Here is a 23,257-nt window from a genome sequence, read left to right as displayed (position 1 = left end):
TAATCAGGGATCAATAATCAGGGAGCTGTTGCTGTGATGGTTTATGATTGTTTATGTCGAACACTTTCACTCATGTTAATGAGCATCTCATGATCACATGAATCAAAGCAGCCATGAAGGTAAAAAGAGGCGACTCTGAAAAAACAGATGAATCAAACATACAATAAAAATACCAACTATTAAAAATATTGACAGTTTGTGTACAAACAACAATCAAATGAATTATTTACAAATGTGATTGATCGAAAAGTGTCAATAGATTTGGTCCAAAATCCAGGAATGTGTACATGGTCTGTGTAACATATGATCACATCTTTCCTAATACGTCAGAGTTATGTAAGACTTGCAGTATGATGCCTCATTTGGATTTCAGTATTGGGGTCTATGAACTCTGATGCCACTTGCAGGATCGACCACACAGCCTTGTTTCTGGTATTGATTTATAAGGTTCCTCCACAGGAAACTACACCTCAGCAAAGCTTCATTACCTTTAAAAAAAAAAGTTTTTTTTTTTTATAACAGACTACAATACACAAATATATTCCAATAATTTCCAGTATCTGAAGATTCAAAGATTCACCTATAATGCAAAGACCCTCCTGTGCTCTTGTGATACCAACATTCACTTGGTTGGGGTCCATGACAAAACCCAGTTTATTTGTGAGCCAAGATTTGGTTGGTTTCTGATCAATGTCCGCCTTGGGCCAGGAGCGTACAGTGGACAAGATGACATAGCGCCACTCACTTCCTGCGAACACGAGGATCAAGGGTTGGGATGAAGGGTTGAATTTAAAACCATTTTAACTGAAATTCAGGGAGACTGTTGATCAGTATACCTTGACTCTTCGTGATGGTGGTCACTTTGACATTTTGGATGCCTCTCATTGAAAGTATCTCATTGATCTTTGCTACCTGTGCATTATATGGTGTGAGAATGGCAATTTGCTCTTCTTTGACTCCAGCTCGCCAGATCAGCTGTGATGCAATTCGAACCTAGTAGAAGACAAGTCAATTCACTTGAACATGAACAATTGAAAAAATGCTTCCTCTCACTGAAAATAATTATTATTTAATTTCCCACCGTTTCTTGAGCTTCCTCATAATTTGCCTTTGAGTTTTCATTTCCCCTTTCTGTGGACACAACTAGGCTGGTTTCCTTTCCTTCTACATTGCCAAACACAATGTGTGTTAGTGACTTTGTGGCTGTCATTAAGACACTTGGCTTGGTCTGACAACCAGTTTTGAGGTTTCCATTGTAGAATGTCTCTGAGGGAAACTTACAAATGTCCTTGTGCTGTTAATCAGAAAATTGTTAAAGTTAAAGTTTGATAGTTGTTTCAAATTAATTTCAGAATGCATAGAGTGATACAAAATCATTTTAAGTGGAGTGATTGTGAAACACTACAACACGGTGACACAACGAAATTTGTCCTCTGCTTTTAACCCATCACCCTTGGTGAGCAGTGGGCACCCACGACATGTGCCCGGGGAGCAGTGTGTGAGGACTGTATTTTACTCAGTGGAACCTTGGGATTTGAACCTGCAACCTTCTGATTATAGGTCCACTGCCCCATAGGCAAAAATGGTCTAAAAAAATACATATACGCAGTGCATCTGGAAAGTATTCACAGCGCATCACTTTTTTCCACATTTTGTTATGTTACAGCTGTCTCAAAAGAAATGTATTTAAAAAGAGAAAAAAGAGAAACCACGTAAGTATTCGCAGCCTTTTCCATCAATCATTCTTGTGATGTTTCTGTAGCTTAATTGAATCCAAGTGGAAAATAAACAGTTAACTAACAGTTAATAAATGATTTGCACAGAAGAATCTATATAAGGTCCCACAAAACAGGAGGCACAAATCTGGAGAAGGTTACAGAAACGTTTTCTGCTGCTTTGAAGGTCCCAATGAGCACAGTGGCCTCCATCATCCATAAGTGGAAGAAGTTGAAAACCGCCAGGACTCATCCTAAAGCTGGCCAGCCACTCCACAACTGAGGAATATGGGGAGAAGGGCCTTAGTCAGGGAGATGACCAAGAACCCATTGGTCACTCTGTCAGAGCTCCAGAAGATCTCAGGACAGCCTGCCTGGAGTTTGCCAAAAGGCAATCCGAAAATTTTTTTGGTGTGAATGCCAGGCTTCACGTTTGAAGGAAACCAGGCACCACTCATCACCAGATCAATGCCATCTATACAGTGGTGGCAGCATCATGCTGTGGGATGTTTTTCTGCTGCAGGAACGGGGAGACTAGTCAGGATAGAGGAAAAGATGACTGCTTCAATATACAGAGATATCCTTGATGAAAACCTGCTCCAGGGCGTTCTTGAATTCAGACTGGGGCAGCAGTTAATCTTTCAGAAGGACAATGCCTCTTAGCACACAGCCATTCTGGGAATGTTCTTGACTGGCCCAGCCAGACCACAGACTTGAATCCGATTGAACATCTCTGAGAGATCTTAAAATGCCCATCCAACCTGATGGAGCTTGAGAGGTGCTGCAAAGAGGAATGGGTGAAACTGGCCAAGGATTGGTGTACCAAGCTTGTGGCATCATATTCAAAAAGACGTGAAGCTGTAATTGCTGCCAAAGGTGCATCGACAAAGTAATGAGCAAAGGCTGTGAAAACTTTCTCGAAAATAAACATTTTTCACATTGCTATTATGGGGTGTTGTGTGTAGAATCCTGAGGAAAAAAATGATTGATTTTGGCTGTAACATATAAAGTGATGCGCTGTGAATACTTTCCGGATGTACTGTATCATGCTAATTAGAACAATAACACTGTACGGTATTTTTATTCTGATTCTTGGAGGAATGCTCACCATTCTGTATTGTGTGTCAAGCATCAGAGCTTTTTTCATGTAGCGTTCAAACAAGGACTTGCGCATGCCCAGTTTTTGAACGAGGTCACAATTCACAATAGGTCTTAACTGCTTATGGTCACCAATCAGCACAATCTGGAAACATACAGGCACATGTAAAAATTAAAAAAAATTTAAGAAAAGACTCTGGAAAGAGTGAAAGCAAAAAATGCATTTTAACAACAGAATAAAACATTTTGAAATATTAATGACCCTGTTCCCGTCCTCCAAGAGCAGGATCGAGAGCAACACAAGCTCTCGCTCTGGTGCACTAGATCTACCTGTTCAGGCTGATGCATGACGAGAGGAATGAAAGCTTCAGGCTCGGTTGCCATGGCGCACTCATCAATTATGATCTGCTGGAATTTCAGTGCTTTGGTAAAGTTCGGGTTTGCTGCAGCAGTGCAGGTAGAAAGGATGACATCATGTGTCTTCAGCTCATGTACCTTCGCCTTTTGTAGCAGGGATTTGTACCTTAAAGGTACAAGACAGAAAATTTGTGTTAGGTACACTTTAAGCTCAATTTACATTTCAAATCATGGGGTGATGCTTATTTATTAATTTATTACATTTTTATTTCATCATCGGTAAGGGCTTCGCCTGCTTTGATTCTGTTGTCAAAGGCACATATCGCTGAAGACTGTGGATTGCTTGGCATCCTTATCAGATGATGTAGGGTTATTGACCTAAATGATCAATAGACAAATAATAATATTCTGAATTATATGACAGAAAAAAACATTTTCATTCATATTAATTGTATAAATTAAATTTTAAGAACATTGTTTAAATGGGTGTGGTTTTCCAATTGATTACAGGTTCGCAGATATTTACACTAATATGCACACCTTAGTTCGTTGATTGGTTTCTCTTCTCTAACAGAATGGCGTGAGAGCTTCAGCTTGCTTCCTGGATAAGGATATTCCATCATCTCCATTTGTTCACTGTAAACTCGGAGTGGCCGTAGCATATCACTGAGCTTCAGAAGTTGACCTTAAGTTCATACACATTACCATTTATATTCATACATAGAATAATAATATTAATATTACAATATTGTTTAGTGCTATTGGAAGCAATTCAAAATCTGAAATATTTGAAACATATATAAACTGTGAGTAGGTCCCATGTGAAATCATTGCTCACCTGCTACTACGTCCACAGATTTGTTGGATGGCCCACAGTACAAAATGCTTCTTTTCTTTACAAGTTCATTATCTTTCGTCTTTTTCACTTTTAGGTTGACCTCATGCCTTTTGTTAGACTTAAAGAAGTGATAAACAATGTAGACACCAACCACAGTTTTACCAGTCCCTGTGGGGAAACAAACACAGTACAGTTGGCAGATAACTCCATAAACCAAACCACGCACATGGCCATAGGTATGGTCTTGCCTGGAGGACCCTGAATGAGGGTAAACTGGTTCTGAAGAGACTCTCTTATAGCTCTTTGCTGACTGCTGTTCAGAGGTGGAAACCCATGAGAAAGAGTCCCATTTACTTCAAGTGTGCCATTTTGCCATGTATTGCCTTTGTAGCCTGCATAAATAGAATAAAGGTTTTTACTTTATATAGTGAATAAAAATGATCAAGAATACAACATCAATGTCCAAATAATATTGTAAACAAAAAACATTTGCCTTACACTCAGAATGTATCTTCTTGCCAAGTGCAATTTCCTTCACAAGATGATTTGCCTTGGTAAGCAGTCTCACGGCATCTTCTTTTCGCCTGCATGTAGCAGAAAACGGTTTTAGTATTCAAGGTCAGTGCATCCATATTTGCTCTGTTTGGAGTTTGCAGATTTAAGTTTTAAACTTACACGTCAGGAAGCAGCTTGGGAATCAGCTCTACAGTGAATCTCGTGTCTCGTAAGAATACATTTCTTGGGGTGTCACTTGAGGGCAAGTGATTAATCCGGAAGTCAATTTGAATGAACCCTTTTTCCTTTGACTCCTCTCTATCGGAAACTGCAGTAGTGATGCCGTGTGCAATCCAAATGGCATTTGGAATGGCTGAGAGGTCTTCTGGCTGGGTTTCTGATGCAATGCCTCTCAAACGGATACAAAGGAAACAGTTCTGAAAATCACATTCTATTGACCATTGCGTTTTCTTCTCAAGTGGAAGGTAAAAGAATCCCTTCAGATGTTTTTTGTCTTTCTTTGAATTGGACCAAGTCAGTTCCACATCTTCCAGAACAATGCTGTCATTTTCTGCAACCGCACTGGTGGTTGATTCCATTTCACACAAAGGTTGCCAAATTTTCTGGTACTCATCATATGATGTATATCCATCTCTTGAGGAACGTAGGGCATAGCTGGAGAAACATTCAATTGGCTTCTTTGCGTGCTCCAAGCAAATCTCAAATTTGGGATGGACAACCAGAAGCTGCACTTTCGGAACTAGCAGTCCTCTGGCTGTGTCTGTACCAAGCTGCACCTGAATTGCATCACCAGGCCTTAGACTCATGGACAGCTCATGAAAATGCACTTCGTTTTCATCAGGCTTGTTGACCTTTGTTGTTTTATCAAGGGTACGAGTGTTGAAACCCCCTTGAAGTTCTCTTTTTTTTCCTTGAGTCCCAATGGTCTTAAGCGTTTGAAGCACATTTTCCCATTTCTCCTCTCTGATGGCAGACATAAGATGTGTCCAAGCTTCTGCTGACACCGTTGTCATCAAAGGACTTGGCACAACTTGTTGTAGCTCAGTGTGTAGTTCTTTCTGGGTAAACGAGTATACCCTTCTCACCCATTTAAGTACCACACATTTTTTGGTTTCATCATACTGAGGTTGGTCTGCTAACTGGAGGTCTCGATACATGATGGGGAGGTTTTCTTCAGTTGAGTTTCGCAGAAAAGGAAAGCTGACTCCAAAACTGCTGCTGTTAGGGAAAACTCTGGTGATAAAAGCTGTTTTCTGTGCACTTCGGACGTTCAATTGGGATGCAAGACTGAGACGGCAGGCTGTCCTCTCATGTATGGATTGCTTTCTGTTTTGTTGTGAAAATTGTAGACAAGCTCGATCCATTTCTAGGGCTGTGTAAGTAACAGCTTTGTTCCCAAAAATAGAATGAAGGATCCTCTGCACAATGAGATCCAGATAGCGGCGAATTGGTGAGGACGCCCACGTATAGCAATCCAAGCGAAGGTCATAATGCCCGACCCTGGAAAGGGCCGTAGAGTTTGAGCGGAGCACGTATGCTTTCTTGAGTAGGCTCTTGAATGCAATCACAAGTGGGAGCAGCTGAGGGTATATGTCATCAGTTGTGATCATGTCAAGAACAGCATGAATATTTTCATCTTCGGCTGCTCTTTGAAGATTCTTATGGAGGGGTGTCAGTATGGAAAATCCCTCAGATAGAGCGGAGTAGTTCTCCAGAAGGTCTGTGTTATCTGTACTGCTATGCCCATGCAAGGATTCATTGGATCTAAGCATTGCCACCTCAGTATATTCCTCCTTTAAAACATGTGACAGATGAATTGACATTGGAAGCCATGAGGTGCACTGTTTTCTCAGATTATGTATTTCTTTCATATGTGGCCCTGCTTGACACCTGACAGGGGTACAATGCTTTGATTTTTCTCTGCTAAGCAGCAGATCAGCAACAGTGTGATTGAACATGATCATGAGTTCTTCCACTAGCCTATGAGAACGTCTGCTTCCAATGATCACATCATCATCAGGCATTTTGTAACACCAATCTTGCTGTTTCCTCCGTTTCCTTTGAACTTCTGAGAAGTGACATGCCACAGTTAAGCAGCCCTCCAACGTGTCATAAGACTGACCATTGTCTGTTGTTGAATGGAGCAGGATCTCCTCAACATCTTCATAAGAGAACTTCCTATTTGAACAAATTACAGAGGGGTAAAACCTTTGGCTCTCAATACAGTCAGTTTTCTTGTCGATGATGACCATCAAAGAAATTGCATGCCGATCTAAATCAGGTAGCAGACTAAGGAAGTCTTCACTTAGCTCTTTAGGGAGCATGTAATGAGGCTTTCTTCCAGGAGTGTAGTATGCTGTTCCTTGCTCTTTTGCATAGTTGTCTAAGGCACTACCTTTGTCAATGAAGCTTGCAACATCAGCAATGTGAACCCCTATTTCATACTTCTGGCCCAAATCTCTCACACTAATTGCATCATCAAGATCTTGTGAGTGAGAGGGATCAATCGTAAAGGTGATGATGTTGCGGAAATCCTGTCTCCCCTTCATTGCTGCTGAAGTGTTCCTGAGTTTACACAGTGTTTCTTGATCAAGTGGGAGAGGTGTTCTTGAGAGATTGTACTCTATGTCTAGTACCTCAAGGCCTTGCACCAATGAAGTTACTTTTGGAAGCACCTTCACAACTACTCCTAATGGAAAACGGAAGTTCTCATGCCATCTCAACACTTTAACAACAAAAAGATTGTTTCGCTTTGTTTCTTCATTAATCTTCACAAAATGATCTGGTTTCAAGTCCTCATGAGGACGTACAGCGATGTAGTTTGGTTTGTCCTTCCAAAAGGGTGCGTATATCTTGGTGATGGCGATATTGATGGGTGTCATCACTTGGTTGTCATAATTATCCACCGTGCAGACGTACACCCTGGGACTTTGTGAAGGTTTAACCAGTCTAAGCACCTTCCCATTTGGTGGGTTGCACTTACTATTCAATAACTGTACATCAACCAGATCTCCAGGCAAACAGCAATGCATGTTGCTTGAGCCACTGATGACAATTCTTAGTGTTGGTTCATTAAGAGGTGTCGCATAGGCCAAATTGTACCTCTCTGCCATTATTTCACAGTTTCTGTACACACAAACATCATCCATCAAAGAATTCTGTGTGTCATCCTGGTCATCTTCATATTCACCAGAGCTCTGTGTGTGTTCCTTTGGCAAAATACCTATCAGTCCTTCCTCTGTTACATTCACCACCAGACCTTTACTTTCATCAAGAAGCTCCTGTAGTATTGGATCGTCAATGTCAGGCGTTTCTGATGCTGATGAATCTGTGTCAGAAATGTCTTCATCCTCGCTTTTGACAAATCTCGAAATCACCATCATTTGCTCTTTTAAGAAGCTGTCAGTGAGATGCTCAGGTTTTGCACTTCTATTATTGATGCAGTGCTCAATATAGCACTTCCAAATTCGGGAACATTTCCCAAAGTAGCAAAGAGCAGGAGCATCTCCCACCACAATCACCTGAGACTGCGCTCTGGTAATTACTGTGTTTAGAACACGAGAATCGTTGAAGAACTCCAGACAGACTGAGCCAGATGGTTCTATGCTGTGTACTGTGTGTACTGTGGAAAGGATGATCACTCGGAACTGTTTGCCTTCACCAAAAAAGAGAGATAGAGAAATCCATTAACTTTATGTCAACTTTTGATAGATTTTTGTTTGATGGTGGCAACTCAACATACCTTGAACATTTTGTGCATTCTCCACAGTAACATCACCCAAATTGTAATGTTTTAACATGTTCCGTATGTGAAAAACCTGTTAAGATTTTAAAGTAATTGAACTTTATAACAGGAGGGATCATCGCAATCTGATTTGTTTTTTCTGCTCATCAGTGGATAATTACATACCTGAGCACCTTCTGAGAGAACACAAATGGTCCTTAGGTCACATTCATCCCATTCATCAGGCCAGTTACTCAGTAGCCCTTGGACAATGTCACCAATGCCTCTGACCTCCTCAATATTGTACCAGGTTCTGGTTGTTGTATCCAAACAGCATTCTCCACGGACATGGCAGAATGACAGAGGATAATGATCTGGATGAGCGGGAACATTCCCACATGCTTTAATAGCATCGTTTTTGCCAACATAGAAGTAGGTTGATGCAAAATTCACAATCTCCTGAGTTGAACGGTAGTTCTCATTGAAGATTATCCGGCTCTGGGATGAGACAGACGTGTCATCTGCCTGATACAAATGAAAAAGGCGGTTAAGGAGCGTGTAGTCTGATCGATTTTCTTCGCGCACAGAGAAGAGCTTGGGCCCCATCTGCATGTGATCTCCTGCTAAAACCACCCGAGTGTCATGGCTTGTTAGACCAAGAGCCATCAATGCTTCTGTCTCCAGCATTTGTGAGGCTTCGTCAATCATTATGTGGGTAAAGTAGCCCAACGGGAGGTTCAGGTCATGGAAGCGCTGTGCCATTGCAGTTGTTGTTATTATAATTCTTGCTGAATCCACAGTATGTCTGTCTGGGAATACAAAGGAATTTTGTGTTTTTGTACTGATATTACAGTATTGGAGAGTAATTTTGTGAGTCTTCCATATGTCAACTTCTTCTGCTTTAATCCTAAGCGGCCTTGTTTGGAGCTCGCCTGAGCAGATGTGTTCATGGAAATGATCTTTAACATAAAGATCTGCTGAGCTAGAGAGAGAAAAAATTAAACATTTACTTACAAAGTAATTATCTACATTCCAATATTGTTGTTTTCTTTAACCATTCTTTACCTGTTTGTGTGTGTACAGATCAAGACCTTGTTGCTCTTCTTTTTCACAAGTTCCATGGCTGCTTTAGCAATGGTGAAGGTTTTGCCTGTCCCAAACGGCCCGTATATCAGCAGTGGTGCCACACTCTTTTTGCCGTCAGCATCTCCAAGAATGAAATCTATGGCAGCTTGCTGTTTCACATTGAGCACGGGGTATTTTTTTGTGTGAACTGGAGCACAACTGCTTTCAAAGTCAGGGAGGACTCTCTCAAGGTTTGGTAAAAGGTCAATGGCCTGGTGCATCTTACAAAAGAACAGTCGGTCAAGTTGAAACTGGACCCCCATGTCACAGGCCTGGTTGTGCTGGAGGTTTAAGTCTGAGACGCAGGTTTTTGAGAACTGCAGATGGATCTCATCTTGGTTGGCGGTGTCTTTCAAAAGTCGTGCCTCATAAACCTTTTTGTGCTCACCATTAGCAGAGATTTTCCCCACAAGCACTGAGTTGACCTGTAGTTTCAGAATGAATCCTTCAGGTGAGTCTGGTGTAAGGGTATAGGGACTGGACAGAGCACCAAAAAGTTCCCCTGGAGGTGCCCATTTCATCTCACGAGTGTTCTTCAAGACATGAGTACATGAAACAGTACTTGTGAGGTTGAGTCTGAAAACAACATGAACAAAAATTAGTACATTTTTTTTAAATGTAAGCATTTTTCAAGTAATTAAAACATTAATAGGACAGAAACGGCCTTTATATAATTTATCTGGGTCTGCATTTTAAACAGTTTATGAATCCTTTGTGTACATGCTGTAGAAACAATGTTTTATTCAATAATTATGTTAAGTAATGGAATGACTGTTGGAAAATTCAAATCCAATTTTCAATTCTTCTCAGGAGGAATCAATTTCCTGACTTATCATGTTTATAATTGCTTAATTTTGAAAGTGACAAATCATATATATTTACTCTACCTGCACAATATCTGTTCTTGTGTCATTTCCTCCTGGTAAAGGAAGTTGTGCATTTTCTCATTGTAGTTTTGCAGAAGAACGCTGTCATCATCTGTTGGGAAATACTTTGGTGGTTTGAACGTGTTAAGCAGTTTTCCCTCTTCAATCGTCCTTTCAAAGTACAGAATGATATCTCTGCTCCCTCTGTTCCACAGATCCACTTGTGCTGAAGGTTCTTCATTTTGCTTGCATGTCATCTCAGGAATTAGAGGAGACTGCTCCCCAACTTTCACTTTCAGCTTGTGCAAGAGCACCGGTCTTGTGTCAAAGTCAAAGACAAGCCATTGTTCATAAAAACCAGGACAGGATGCTATGAAGGAGACTTTGACTTCATAGGTTGTCTCATCTGATCTGCAGTACCAGTCTCCTGTGGAGTATGACAGCTGTTCCTCTGTGTTTTCACCTATGAAGAAGGAAGCTCCGGGTTCTTGTTTCAGAAGTGCAATTTCAGTCAAAGGTTTCTAATGGGGACAATGCATTAGAAACATTTTTTTTGTGTTAGAACAAATTGTGTGAGATGCAAAATAGGATTACAAATGAAAACTATTTAATAAAAGAACTTACATCTGATTGAATGCTGAATGTCCAGCTAAGAAGAACATTTTCTTTTTGCATTGATGTGATCAGGTCAGTGTCACAGCTACTCCTAACACCAGGGACAGCTTCAGATATCTAACAGAGCAAAGGTCAAATCAACACTTTTTATCAACAAATCAACACATTTATGAATTTTAATTGTTGTATTTTCCATCTTTCCCATCCCATTCTTTCTTGAATGATCAGATCTTTCCGTACAATAATGTCAGGCTTGTTGCTGTTCTTGTACTCCTCCAGTAACTGGTCCTGGTAGGACAGCAGTCCCAGATCCTGTGCAGCCCTGGCCTTCTTTTGGATAGCTTTCGCTATAGTCTGCCATTCTTTCAGTTCTTCTCGGGAGTGCGCAGCAATGCATCTTTCCCCATTTTCACATGTAATGGGCCTGCAGGCACACATCAGTGAATTAAATTTCAGACTTCTGCTACCCTGTAAATGGCTCTCCCAGGGCTCTCCCAGGGCTCTACAAGGTATGTACATATTTACCTCTAACCTACAATGCATTAGTTGTTTAAGGATTATGCCCATCTGATGTATTTTTAAGGGTTTTGCATTATTGAGCATTTGAACAGAGGCAAACAGGTTTGCAAAAAATGTATATGCTTTGGAAACTGTCAAATTGTGGAAATACCTTTTACAAAGTGTGAAGCTCCGGCACGTTGGCGGTGGCTCTCTAAATTTTCTGTTCACCGTCACATCTTTGAAGATCTGCTGCTTGTGCTGAACAGTGAAGCAGTGGTTCATGAGGCCTTCATAAGATGAGAAGTTTCGATTGCAAGCTCTGCAATAGTGCTTTTGATAGCGCAGTTTACTCTGCCGGGACTGAGGTTGTGCCGAGTTAACTGCAGGCCCTGGTGACTTCTTTTCTGAGGATATCTGAAGCAGCTTTGATCGGTCCAGCTGCACCTGGCTTTCTACTTTCCATACCATCATCTCCACATCACTATGTGCAAACCAGCAGCGATTGACACCATGCCAGCATGGCTCCCCGTTCTGTACATACTTACAACACCCCAGTTTGGTGGTGCTCATAAAAGGCCTGATCTCATGATATGTTATACTGTTTTTCTGGCCCTGCTGACAAAAGACAAGAATGGGACTCCAGGGGTGTTTGCAGATCCTAGAGTTACATGTCATTTCTTTGCTTTTTTCGGATATCTTCCTAGGTCTTTCATGAAAGCAACCTCCACACAGTTCAATGAAGACTCCCTGCAACTGATCCATGATTTTTTGTGCTTCTTCATGCCGGTCTCTTGGTTGAGTTGGAGGTCTAGTTCTGTCATTTAAGGTTTTCATGAAGCTGGGGAGGGTCAGCTTGGACTTCTTCAAGATGTTCCACACTGCCGCCTCTTCTGAGCTTCTTGCAAACGTGCATCTTGTTCCATGAGATAAGCAGCCCTTTCCTTCTACAAAGTTCCAGCACACAACATAATTAGCAGGTGTGGGGACTCCAGGAGGAGGTTTTACAGGCCTCCAGTGGGTGGCGCCTTTGCGCCTAGCCAGCAACACATTTCTACAGCACTTATGGTTCGTTTTACGAAGGGAAAATGTAATCTCTGATATGGTGCTACAGCATAGGGAGCAGGCAACATGCAAGTCATGAGTACTCAGAAACTGGCTTAAATGAAGCGGAGTAGTATGATGAGCCATTGGACGTCCTGGCGAATCCCTGAAACATAAATCATGGGTAATTATAGGTAATTAGGTGGGACATAAGTCTACAACAGGACACATGCATCACTCAGACAAACACCTCCATAGAGCAAATGCCTCAGAATGAATAATTAGTAATCAATCTTTGAAGGGAAAAATTAAAAGGGTGGTAGTAGCCTAGGGGTAACACACTTGCCTATGAACCAGAAGACCCGGGTTCAAGTCCTGCTTACTACCATTGTGTCCCTGAGCAAGACACTTAACCCTAAGTTGCTCCAGGGGGGGGGGGGACTGTCCCTGTAACTACTGATTGTTAGTCGCTCTGGATAAGGGCGTCTGATAAATGCTGTAAATGTAAATGTAAAAGGCTTGTCAGATGTACAGAATGGCAGAATGAAAATGTATCAGGGCCTCAGTCACATGACAGCCGTGACAAAATGTCAATTAACTGAAAGATTCATAAACTGATTTTAGAATTTTTCTGTTCTATGTAAAAGTTTGGATACAATTCTGCCTTATGATCATTTTTGTATTGATGTCACATAAGTGCAACAGCTACAAAGCAGGTCCAAAAGCCTATTCAAGGCCTACACATGCAGTAAAACACAATGAAGGACAGGGCTAGTACATTTCAATCTTCAGTAAAAACTAAAACCATAAGTTCACTGCCAAGGACAGAGGAACTCAAATTGGCATAATGTGATCAATATTGTGTTTGTAAGAGACAATGCAGATTGGCTCACACTGATAAACAGAGCGATGCTAACAAGCACAAACACAGAACTTTCACTTACCTGACAACACAACACAGCACGCTGACATTACTCGTCCTGTCTGTCTGTCACTTTAACAGCATAACCTCATTATCACACCTCAGTTTTACCCCAATCTACTAGTACTGTTTTTTTTGTTTTGTGTTGGGGTTTTTTTGCACTACATAGTGAAATGCTAAATTATCTCCCATACCATAGTTGACTGTTAACTACACAATAGTGCTGTTTTTCAATTGATATAATAGTTTAATAAAAATAGTCTCTCGATGATGTCTTATTTCAACTTGTGATTTTCCTGTGATAAAATTATTAATTTTCCTAGTATTAATAACAAACCTAATAGCAAACATGCTATGAGACATTTAGCCATTTAAGATCTTATTTATTTTTGGTGGCCAAAATACAAACAACTGTTGATTAGTGGTCCTTTCAGTCTTGGAGGACCCAGAAGATGCATTTTTAATGAAAAACTCCAACACTTAGAAATTCTTATTAACTTAATATTTTGTCATCATCATCACCATCTCATTGTTATTATATCTTATTCTGGCTTTAAAGTAAACATACAGCCATTTTACAGAATTTACTTTGTTAATATGAAGGTAATGCAAATAAAATCTTACCTTAAATCCATTTAGGGCATTTTCCAGTTGAGAAACAAAAGCAAGTCTTGGTGAAGGTGTTGTTAATGTTGCACTTCCTGCAATGACATTAACATGCTCCTCCAGGCAGCAAAATCTTGTGTGCACACGAGGATGAGCATTTAAACAGTGCTGTTGTGATCAGATGATACAGCCGGATGAAGCAATCTTTATAGCCTGCTTCTGGGATCAGCTGTTTTTTGCACAGCAAGCCTGCCCACTCTGAGTTGCCAGTTTCACTTTAGGTAGAAATGAAACCTAAACAGTTTCTTTCAGCTTCCCAGTCTGGCAGGAAACCCACCACTGTAGAGCTTCCTGGTGACTATCAACATACTCGATATTGTGAATCCACAGAAACCACAGTGTTTACAAGCTTGGGTCCAGGTAAAGATCATGTGTTGGCTCCGTTTATCCAAATTTGATAATGAGGTCATAAGAAATGAAACTTATGGATGGTAACATTATGCAAACAAGCCCCTTTAGAGGCCGCTAATGTTCCAATATGTGATCCCCTGTGACAGCTGTGCTGAAATTGCTTCATTTTAACACTGGAGAATGCATCCTGCTTAACTGAGGAACAACTTAATTTTTATATTAATAAATAAATTAATAAATAAATAAATATGTAGGGCTGAGTCACTGAAACCGACACACCCATGGATGTAAACAGCTGTGCTGTTTCTGTGGCTTGAATAAGAGTCATCAGTTAATTATGAAACCTCAAGCTTGTAGGCCAAGTTTCGCACGTACTCTCTGGCTGTAAAGGATTTCAGATCAGGCAGTAATGTGACTTTATGGCTTTATTTGTGGTGAACCTTCTTGCTAGTATCATATAAAGTGACTCAGACCCCTTTTTGAATACAGTACTTTATGATGTACAGTGTTTTGTGTACATGAAATATTAAGTTTCATTTTCTTTTTTTCACATTTTGAATCAGCCGCATCCTGTGAGAGAGGAATTCAGAGCACACACCTACTATTATACATTTATAAAGATGTGAATGGTAACCAATTTATTTATATCATGAATTGTAAAGTGAACACACTGTGTTAATTTTGGCCAAGGAGCAGAAAGTAATATACATTTTGTGCTTCTCATGCTTAAACCTGGTCACAGCCTCCTCCATTCTACCAAGAGTAAAGTGCTCCATCGTGCATGTGCATATTTTGCAGTAATATGAGCCACTGTTTTATGTGTTGAGAGTTCACTTAGGGCCACACCACAGAAATACTGGAGTAATGGCTGGTCCTCTGTTTACTACAGATGACAGCACAGTAGGCACACTTACAACTTTTTATGTTTCACTTTTCTGCACGTGTGTATTGATACTGTGGAAATTCTACGGCCATTGGGAACACAAATTGGCTAAAATGTGGAATGTGGAATAACATTTTAAACCGCTGATGACCTCTGAACACAGATCGTTTTAAAAGAAGAAAACAAAAGGAGCACTTTCTCCAAATCTGGAAATTGAAAGAAATTTCGGGATGCAGGTGTTGATGGTATGTTCAGTCAGAGAGCTCTTCCTGAAGTTTCTTGTTCAGGCGGACTTCAGCAGCGTGGATCTCCTTTAAAACATTTATTAAGGGAGCGAAGCAGAAACAATCGAGTTAGACCTATAAAGTTATGAAATTGACACTATATTGACATTTTGAATGACATATAATGTTTTGGTACCTAATCACATTCTGAGGTCTCACATTATGTAACTTATTGTTGTCTTCATTTGACTAAAGTGTGTCATGATACTCTTCAAATTGAAAATGTGTAAATGTATTATTAACATTAGAACAGACACTAGTCAAATAAAGACTAGATGATGTACCCAGGAGGAAAGAGAACAAAATTGGATTGGGACCTCTTACCTTCTGGCGTAAGCGCTGCTTCAGAGCGTTGAGGTGTGCAGTGCGGTTCTCTTTGGTGACCTCCATTTTATGGTTGAGCTTCTCTTCTGCCATTTTGCTGAAGTTGTTGTTGCCCTTGTGGGCTTTGGAGAGGACCTCTTTTTCATGCTCCCGCTTCTCCGAAAGATTCTTCAGGATCTGGGCTTCTTGAGTCTGTGGGGAGGAAGTCAGCTCTACCAGTTCTTTTGTGGCTTTATGTACCATGCATGTAATAAATTAGTTGCAGTCATTTATAGGGTCTCTGCTATTTGACCCTATAAAACTATATTCTGATCTTATTAGACCATCACCTTCCGCCTCTGCTCTGCAGCCACCTGCCTTCCTGTCAGGTCATTCAGAGAGACATCTTTCTTCTGGGGCAGGGCCAGACTCTGGGGTCGATCAGGGGAGAGGTCAGTTGGGCTCTTCAAAATGACTTCGAAGGACTGGCCGGAGGTGCGCTTGTTGAGCGACTTCACCTCCAAGTCTGTGAGGAATGTCCAAGGTAGATAAGAAATGAAGAGCCTAGTTCCAGCTGCCACATGCATCCAGTATGTTTTCAGGACAATGACAGCCATCGTATTGGCAACTGCACTGCCATGCTGTTGCAGAGGAGGTTGAATGCACGTTATAAAGTCCTCACCTTCAAACTGGTAGATGGTGTTGGGGGGAGGCTGTGCGTGGAAACAGGAGCAGATCAGAGACAACACAGACATCTCTCTGATCTTGTCTGAGTATGCTGGACAAGGGAGAAAATGCAAATTACTACCAAAAACACACAAATTAGATATTGTTGCCAGATATTAGTGCTTTCACATAAAAAGCAATTTCCTCTTTTTAAACCAAAGCATTTCCTTGAAAGAAGTTGCCTTGTTTTAAACAGAAACAAGTCACATCGACTGACTCATACATTATTGACCAGCTGGTCACATATGAAGAACGTGTGTCAGCAGAAACAGGTTGTGGAGGAAGTATCAGGCCCATTTTTGGGCTGTGGTTAAATGAGGTGTGCGGTGTACAGCGTGCGTCAAAGTACAGAGTTCTTGTAGAACAGGTTTTACGCCATGGCTACAGAAAAACATCAATGATGCAGATATTTATTTTGCATGCATGCACTGCATTACTTAATCACACTAGCTGGACCAGTGTATGTATTCTAAATATTATAATCTACTATAGCTGCCACTGTGCAGTGCAGGTGGCCCTATTATCTGAGACCCAATAATATATGAGAGGTTTATTGGTGAAGAACATGTTAAATAATTCAGAGGCCCAAATGCCTCCCTGACCACACTGACCCCCCAGCTTCTCCAGCCTTGGAGCTTTATATGTTGCCAGTGTAGTAAAATGCTGAATGATTCTGATCATGTGACAGATAAAGAGTCTATGACGTGGTGAGTACTGCTGTAATGTTGCTGTGTGTTGTGTACTAATTAATTGCCAGTTATAATCATTTAGCTACCGAAATCTAATCTGGACTTGTTGGTCATGAATGTCGATTACATGATATTATAATATATGACAATTTATTAGCATAAACAGTGTCTTTACACTGTTTTTATTTAGTTTCATTTCTTGCATCATTCCCCCAGTGTGAAATCCCCTTTTTTTCTAAAGAATTTGGCAATAAAGTTCCATTTGATTCTGATCATTAATTTAAAATGAGCAAACACAGATGACCCTTTACTCATGTTCACTGTGCTGTGTGTTTCTGTCGCACACACACACACACACACACACACACAATAAAATAATGTCCTGTTGACGGCCTGATAGAGTGATGGCCTGACAGCTTTGCTCCTGCAGTGGTGAGCTGTGCCTCTAGCAAGGTCACTCCCTGGCAAGCTGAAGCATAAAACGTCACATGGGCATTAAATGAAACACCTCCCGTGAGGGTCCAGCACACAGCTGACTGAGGGAACACATGACATGCACGAATCAGCGTCTTGCCATAACAGTTGTGCGGCGATCTTCGTATATTTTTTGCCACAGTATAATGAACATGGCTGAGAGTGACAACAGCCAAGATGCAGATGCTGCCAGTAAAATGTTCTCATCTGATGCTGGAATCCTTAAGATATGAACAGAAATAGTACATTATTGTGCCTTACCTGAAATTGTGCTAGTCATGGTGATGTTGGAGGTGGCTGGATGAAGAAAAGCTGAGCAGAGGAGTGAAGAGAAATGGAGAGAAACAGAGCAGAAGACCTAGAGCCAGAAGGGGGAAGAGTGATTTGCAGCCCACTGCTGAATAAAGGCTGTTTCCTATTGGACGGTGCAGTTAGGAGGGTCGGATGGTCAGAAGGTAGGGGGGAGGGAGTGAAAAAGAGAATACTGCACTGCACACTATCAGAACCGAACCGAGACAGCAGTAAATTATGAGTAAAAGACGTTCATTATTTTGGAACTATAAACATTTTTGAACCTCCTCGGTTCCTTTTGGTCACATGGTGACTGTGGCAACATGTCCACATATGAATGCAACAACAGGACAAAGCAGCTTGAAATGCTCCGCAATCCAGTCTGCATGCAGCAGTCGTTAAAAGTGCATGGTTTGTATGAGAACCTTGATATCCAGCAGATTTGTGGATCTGAACAGATGATGGCTCTCAACTGAAGTCAAAAGCAGATCTGTTAGAGCTTAGTGGGGACACATTAACATTATTAATTGTCTAGTGAGGTACAGGTCACTAAGTAAAAAACAATGAAACTTAACAAAAAAAAAAATCTAAAAATTTTTACAATATCTGGTAAGTGGATAAATGTCTGTGTTTATTAGATATACATATTTATGTGATGTTTTTTCCTTACACAATATTTTTTTCATTAAAAACTACTTTTTAATTCTTTTGAGGTGGAAGAGAAATTGCGTGATGGTCCCTCATACACTTTTCATGACCGTGCTTCTGTGCTTCCGTGTTGCGTAATGAAAGCAGGGGAGGGCTGGTGCTGGTGCAGCTGCAGCAGATGATGCCTCCGGGCTCCCAGTGGAGTTCAGGCTTTTAAGGTGGAGCTTTCAGAGGCGAGTTCCAGTCCTGCGGGAGCAGCACTGACCAGGCAAAAGAACAGGAGCAGGATCTCTCATATACATGGCACCTCCTATCACATCCCCATGACTAAAAATAAAACTGAGCATGACATATTAATCTGCATGCAACTAGAAGTTTATTAAAATGACTAATATGTGCCCTTTATTGATTTATTTGAGCAAATGCATAGAATATTGAATGATGCAGGGTGAAGTATTTTCTCATAAAAACTCTATTATACATATATGCTTTTTATTATCCAGTCATTACAAAATAGTACAATTTCTCGAATTACACACAAAAAGCATGAACTACAGCAGAGGGTTAATACCCTCAATAATAGTAGCAGGAACAATGTAGATTAAATTGAAATGTAGATTTAAAAAAAAAAAAAAAAAAAAAACAGATTCCATAAACCTAAATTTTCCAAATGGAAAAAAAAAAAAAAAAAAAAAAAAAATGCAATTCCTGACAACCTTTGTCATTCAATATGTGAATCCACATTGTCTTTATTATAGCATTATTGAAGTAGTTGGAATCAAACCTAATGGCAGTAAATGCACGACAAACCACAAAAAATAAAAAGGTTCCAAGCCCAGAAACACAGCAGTGGAGTGAAAAATCTGGTTTATCCCACTTGTATCTTTTGCGCATTAAAAAATGAATTTTGATACATTGAAACAATCAAGCCAAAGGAGATGTGGGCAAACATGGTTTATCCAAAACACACTCAATTATATTTACACCCCATGTATTTTGTACAAATACCTTACAGTCTTTTTTTTTCTCTCAATCACACAGACACAACAAAAACATGGTAGAATCAGAACGGCTTGTCTAAGTGATGTCCTTTTGTCTTGGGGGCCGGTGAATGTTCCGAATCACACACTTTACCATCCATTCGATACCTTCATTCACTCCCTCCCTAGAAAGAGAAAAACCAAACCTTCACGTGAACTATTGGACTCCATGAAGAGAGCATGGCAACAATGGGTGTGGCTCATAATAAATACTGACACAAGGAAAATATGTTTCCATACGTATAATAAAATAAAATAGTGTGCATAATTACCCTGATAAAGCAGAGCAGGGCTGGACTAGACAGTCTCGTTTGCCAATCTTTGGAGCGCAGTCGCTGAACGCCGTCTTGATATCAGGAACCGACAGGCAACTCTGTGTAAACAGGCATTTCATAAAAGCATGTCACGTCTTCGTGTCCAAGAGGACAACGCCACATGTCCAAGAGCAAACCCACAACTGAGACCTTAGCTAGATGAATTTTAAAAGCCCTGTTTTGATTCACACGCACAACCCCCTAACCCCCCCCCCCACACACACACACACCCGCCCAAGCACAATTTGGTGTTACAAACAGGACTTGTGTTTACATCTTAACACGGTTTACAAGAGGCGGGACAAAAAAATACCTCTACATCCTGTTTGTTTGCGAGTACTAGGAGAGGGACTCCTTCCAAAGCCTCACTGCTGATCATTTTTTCTAGGGAGAGTAAATACATTAGAAAGACCATTAAAACCATATAAATTAGAAATATTTGACATTTTAATTTAAAGATTTGTTTCCAAACAGAACTCAGCTACAACTGATTTGATTCATTATATGAATTTATCTGTTCACAAACTCACCAAATGCATCCTTTGACTCAGTCAGCCTCTCTTCATCAGTTGAGTCGATGACGTAGATTACGCCATGAGACTCCGCATAGTACTGGAATATCACAGAGCACATAACTTCATTTTAGGTTACGGAAAAATGTCATTCTAAAGCCTTATCAACTGGCTACGTACTTTATCCCAAAGTGACTGCAATTCTTCCTGTCCTCCAAGATCCCAGAACATGAGCCGAGCTTTGCCTACATCAATAGTGCCGACTACATGAAGAGAAAGAAAAGTGACAAATTAAAAATGACAATACTTATAGTTACAAAAATGCATAGCCCTAGCCTTCAAACTTTACCACCACAACTAATTCCCAACTCTTATATTACACCTAACCTCAGAACGTGGTCCACATAAAATGTATGTTAGGAGAATTATTCCCACGGAAAGGAAGGAATAATATGTTACTTACTATTGAGACCGACTGTAGTTGTGATCTTTGACAAATTCATTCCTTTATAGTTCTTGTTAAACTTTGTCTTGGTTTGCTCCAAGAAGGTCTGTGGTGAACAAAAGTGGAAAAGTAAAGACTGCAGCCAGTTAGCGAACAAAGCAGACAAAGGCTAAGACTTACAGTTTTCCCCGCATTGTCCAGGCCCAAGATCAAAACGCAATACTCGTCCTTCTGGAACATGTATTTATACAGACCCGACAATAACGTGTACATTATTACAACTAATTACAAATTCGCTAGCAAGCGATCATGCTAATGTTTTCAGTCCCTGTGCATGGATCTCGCTGAGTGCCAAAAACGCAACCCTTCACGAACCATTCATCTTCCGTAAGAATATTGTAAATATTTACTCTTCATTTTCTCTAAGAATATTGTAAGTGTTTTTTTTAATGTGTGTTGTATTTTCACTGCTGACAACTCAACTCCGCGCCGGAAGTATTTAAATAGCCCGAGCGCAGGAAGCGTGTCGACGATTACGAAGTGCACTCTGGGAATCGTAGTTCACTTCTGTTTATACGTTCACAATATTTAAGCGACCAGTTTAAAATGCGGAACGATACTTTCTTTTTAGTTTTCCCAGATGTATAAGGCTCGTGAGTTCAGCTCATCTTTTTTGCACCGGTCCGTTTCATAGACTGACACAATAGACTCATTCAACTGTTTCCTGATGACACCTGCACTCTAATAATAGAAAATCTAAACATAAGCATGTTATATTTAAGCATATCAATGCTAAATTAGATTTTTTTATTTAGAAGTTGCTGTTCAGGACTCCTTTTATAACTCAAAGTGCCCCTGATGACATTAAATGTCCACATCTACACATTTTCCAGAATCCAGTCCTGACCTGAACCTACTTTTTATTACACCCCACAAGGAAATATGGACATAAACAAACATATAATTTTCTGTGTAATTGTTAAGGAATTAATAATCCCTGATATGTTTGGACAGAATCTGTATAAAGGTATTGTATAGTCATTTGAGTGATGGATCAGAATCACTAAGAAAGACACCATGGGACAGCAAACTGCATCCGTGAGGCATTTATAATAAAGAGCTATAAAGGGCCAAAATGATTAGCACCCCAGGAATTATGGAAAATTTTTCTAAACTTCTGCCCAACGTTTTTAACATTAATGAAACTTGATATAATAAAACATTCATTTAGTAGGTTTTGGTACATAGTGTAATTTTAAATGTTTATTTTATGCTTGCTTTATATCAAATATAGTAAAAAGAACAGCCCCATGCTTTCTAAATACACCTATAGTAATTAAAAAATCAGCTTTGAAAACACACATTCAACAACATTCAGTCAGCTCAAAAAGACTCCACGGAACAGGGCATACGAACATGTGAGAGAGAGGACTGTTACTCGTGCCAAAGGCTTCAGTATTCTAGTCTCATGCCAAGGGGAAGGCTACACTGCCATCTGCAAGCAATTCACAGTGTCCAGAACTGCTGTACGTTGCATAACTGCCAAGTACAAGGAAACAAATTCTGCAAGAAACAAACCTTGCCGTGGCCGTAAGTGCAAGATCTCGAGAATTCTGGAGAGGAAAATATTGGGAGATGTCAGCAAGGAGCCCCGGACATCCGCCAAGATGATTGTTGCTGACCTTCTGGAGTCAATGTTGAAAGGAACACAGTTGTGAGGGCTCTTCATCGTGGACGGCTTCAGGACCATCGTCCCAGCAGAAATCCTTTACTCAAAGAGTGGCACATCAGAGCCCGACTGAGGTTTGCCCGTGAACATTTGAAAGGTTAAGATGAGATTGGGAAGTCTGTGTTTTGATCTGATGAGACTAAAGTGGAACTGTTTTGGCACATGGATGTTGCTTATGTATGGCGAAGGAGACCTGACCCAACTTGGTTAAGAACTACTCTGGGATTTGTGTCAGCTGTGTCTTAGAAATGACAGCTAACTCAGGGACTGACAATTTTGGATGCCTAATTCTTGTTTCAACTTGGTGTATCAATTGACCTTTTAATTTATAGTGTATTTGTTTCCAAAATAACAAACACTTGTTGTTAATGTGGTGTTTCTGTGGTGTAGTGGTTATCATGTTCACCTAACAGGTGAAAGGCCTGGGTTCGATACCAAGCAGAAACAGACTGGGGCAGTGGTGGCCTAGCGATTAAGGTAGTGGCCCCGTAATCAGAAGGTTGCCGGTTTGAATCCCAATCTGCTGAGGTGCCACTGAGCAAAGCATCATCCCCACACACTGCTCCCCGGGCGTCTGTCATGGC

The 23,257-nt window shown here is 40.5% G+C and overlaps 3 protein-coding genes and 1 non-coding gene across 4 annotated transcripts; 1 reads left to right on the top strand and 3 right to left on the bottom strand.

The window, feature by feature from the left end:
- Positions 1–34: 34 nt before the first annotated feature.
- helz2a (helicase with zinc finger 2a) lies at positions 35–14,101 on the bottom strand. Its single transcript, XM_028997988.1, has 20 exons — positions 13,943–14,101; positions 11,525–12,562; positions 11,095–11,278; positions 10,864–10,971; positions 10,261–10,760; positions 9,314–9,949; positions 8,435–9,230; positions 8,267–8,342; positions 4,684–8,179; positions 4,507–4,592; positions 4,257–4,400; positions 4,009–4,176; positions 3,711–3,855; positions 3,432–3,548; positions 3,144–3,336; positions 2,824–2,958; positions 1,082–1,294; positions 837–993; positions 581–748; positions 35–488 (listed from the first exon to the last, which is right to left on the bottom strand). The coding sequence occupies exons 1-20, from the start codon at positions 13,951–13,953 to the stop codon at positions 370–372; spliced, it is 8,490 nt and encodes a 2,829-aa protein (XP_028853821.1). The 5' UTR covers positions 13,954–14,101; the 3' UTR covers positions 35–369.
- A 644-nt stretch (positions 14,102–14,745) lies between these two features.
- stmn3 (stathmin-like 3) lies at positions 14,746–18,098 on the bottom strand. The gene is made up of 5 exons (XM_028998317.1): positions 17,956–18,098; positions 16,488–16,583; positions 16,156–16,331; positions 15,827–16,018; positions 14,746–15,529 (listed from the first exon to the last, which is right to left on the bottom strand). Exons 1-5 carry the CDS (start codon positions 17,972–17,974, stop codon positions 15,470–15,472), a joined length of 543 nt encoding a protein of 180 aa, XP_028854150.1. The 5' UTR covers positions 17,975–18,098; the 3' UTR covers positions 14,746–15,469.
- A 1,252-nt stretch (positions 18,099–19,350) lies between these two features.
- arfrp1 (ADP-ribosylation factor related protein 1) lies at positions 19,351–21,448 on the bottom strand. Its single transcript, XM_028998237.1, has 7 exons — positions 21,125–21,448; positions 20,963–21,050; positions 20,680–20,762; positions 20,518–20,599; positions 20,301–20,371; positions 19,946–20,046; positions 19,351–19,798 (listed from the first exon to the last, which is right to left on the bottom strand). Exons 1-7 carry the CDS (start codon positions 21,215–21,217, stop codon positions 19,711–19,713), a joined length of 606 nt encoding a protein of 201 aa, XP_028854070.1. The 5' UTR covers positions 21,218–21,448; the 3' UTR covers positions 19,351–19,710.
- A 1,600-nt stretch (positions 21,449–23,048) lies between these two features.
- On the top strand, positions 23,049–23,120 carry trnav-aac (transfer RNA valine (anticodon AAC)). Its single transcript has one exon. It is a non-coding gene; the product is annotated as a tRNA-Val (tRNA).
- The last annotated feature ends 137 nt before the right edge of the window (positions 23,121–23,257 follow it).

Source organism: Denticeps clupeoides, chromosome 12, assembly GCF_900700375.1.
Source record: "Denticeps clupeoides chromosome 12, fDenClu1.1, whole genome shotgun sequence".
NCBI classification, from domain to species: Eukaryota; Metazoa; Chordata; class Actinopteri; order Clupeiformes; family Denticipitidae; genus Denticeps; species Denticeps clupeoides.
Note: the sequence above shows the minus strand (reverse complement) of the source record. Positions and strands in the feature narration are given on the sequence as shown.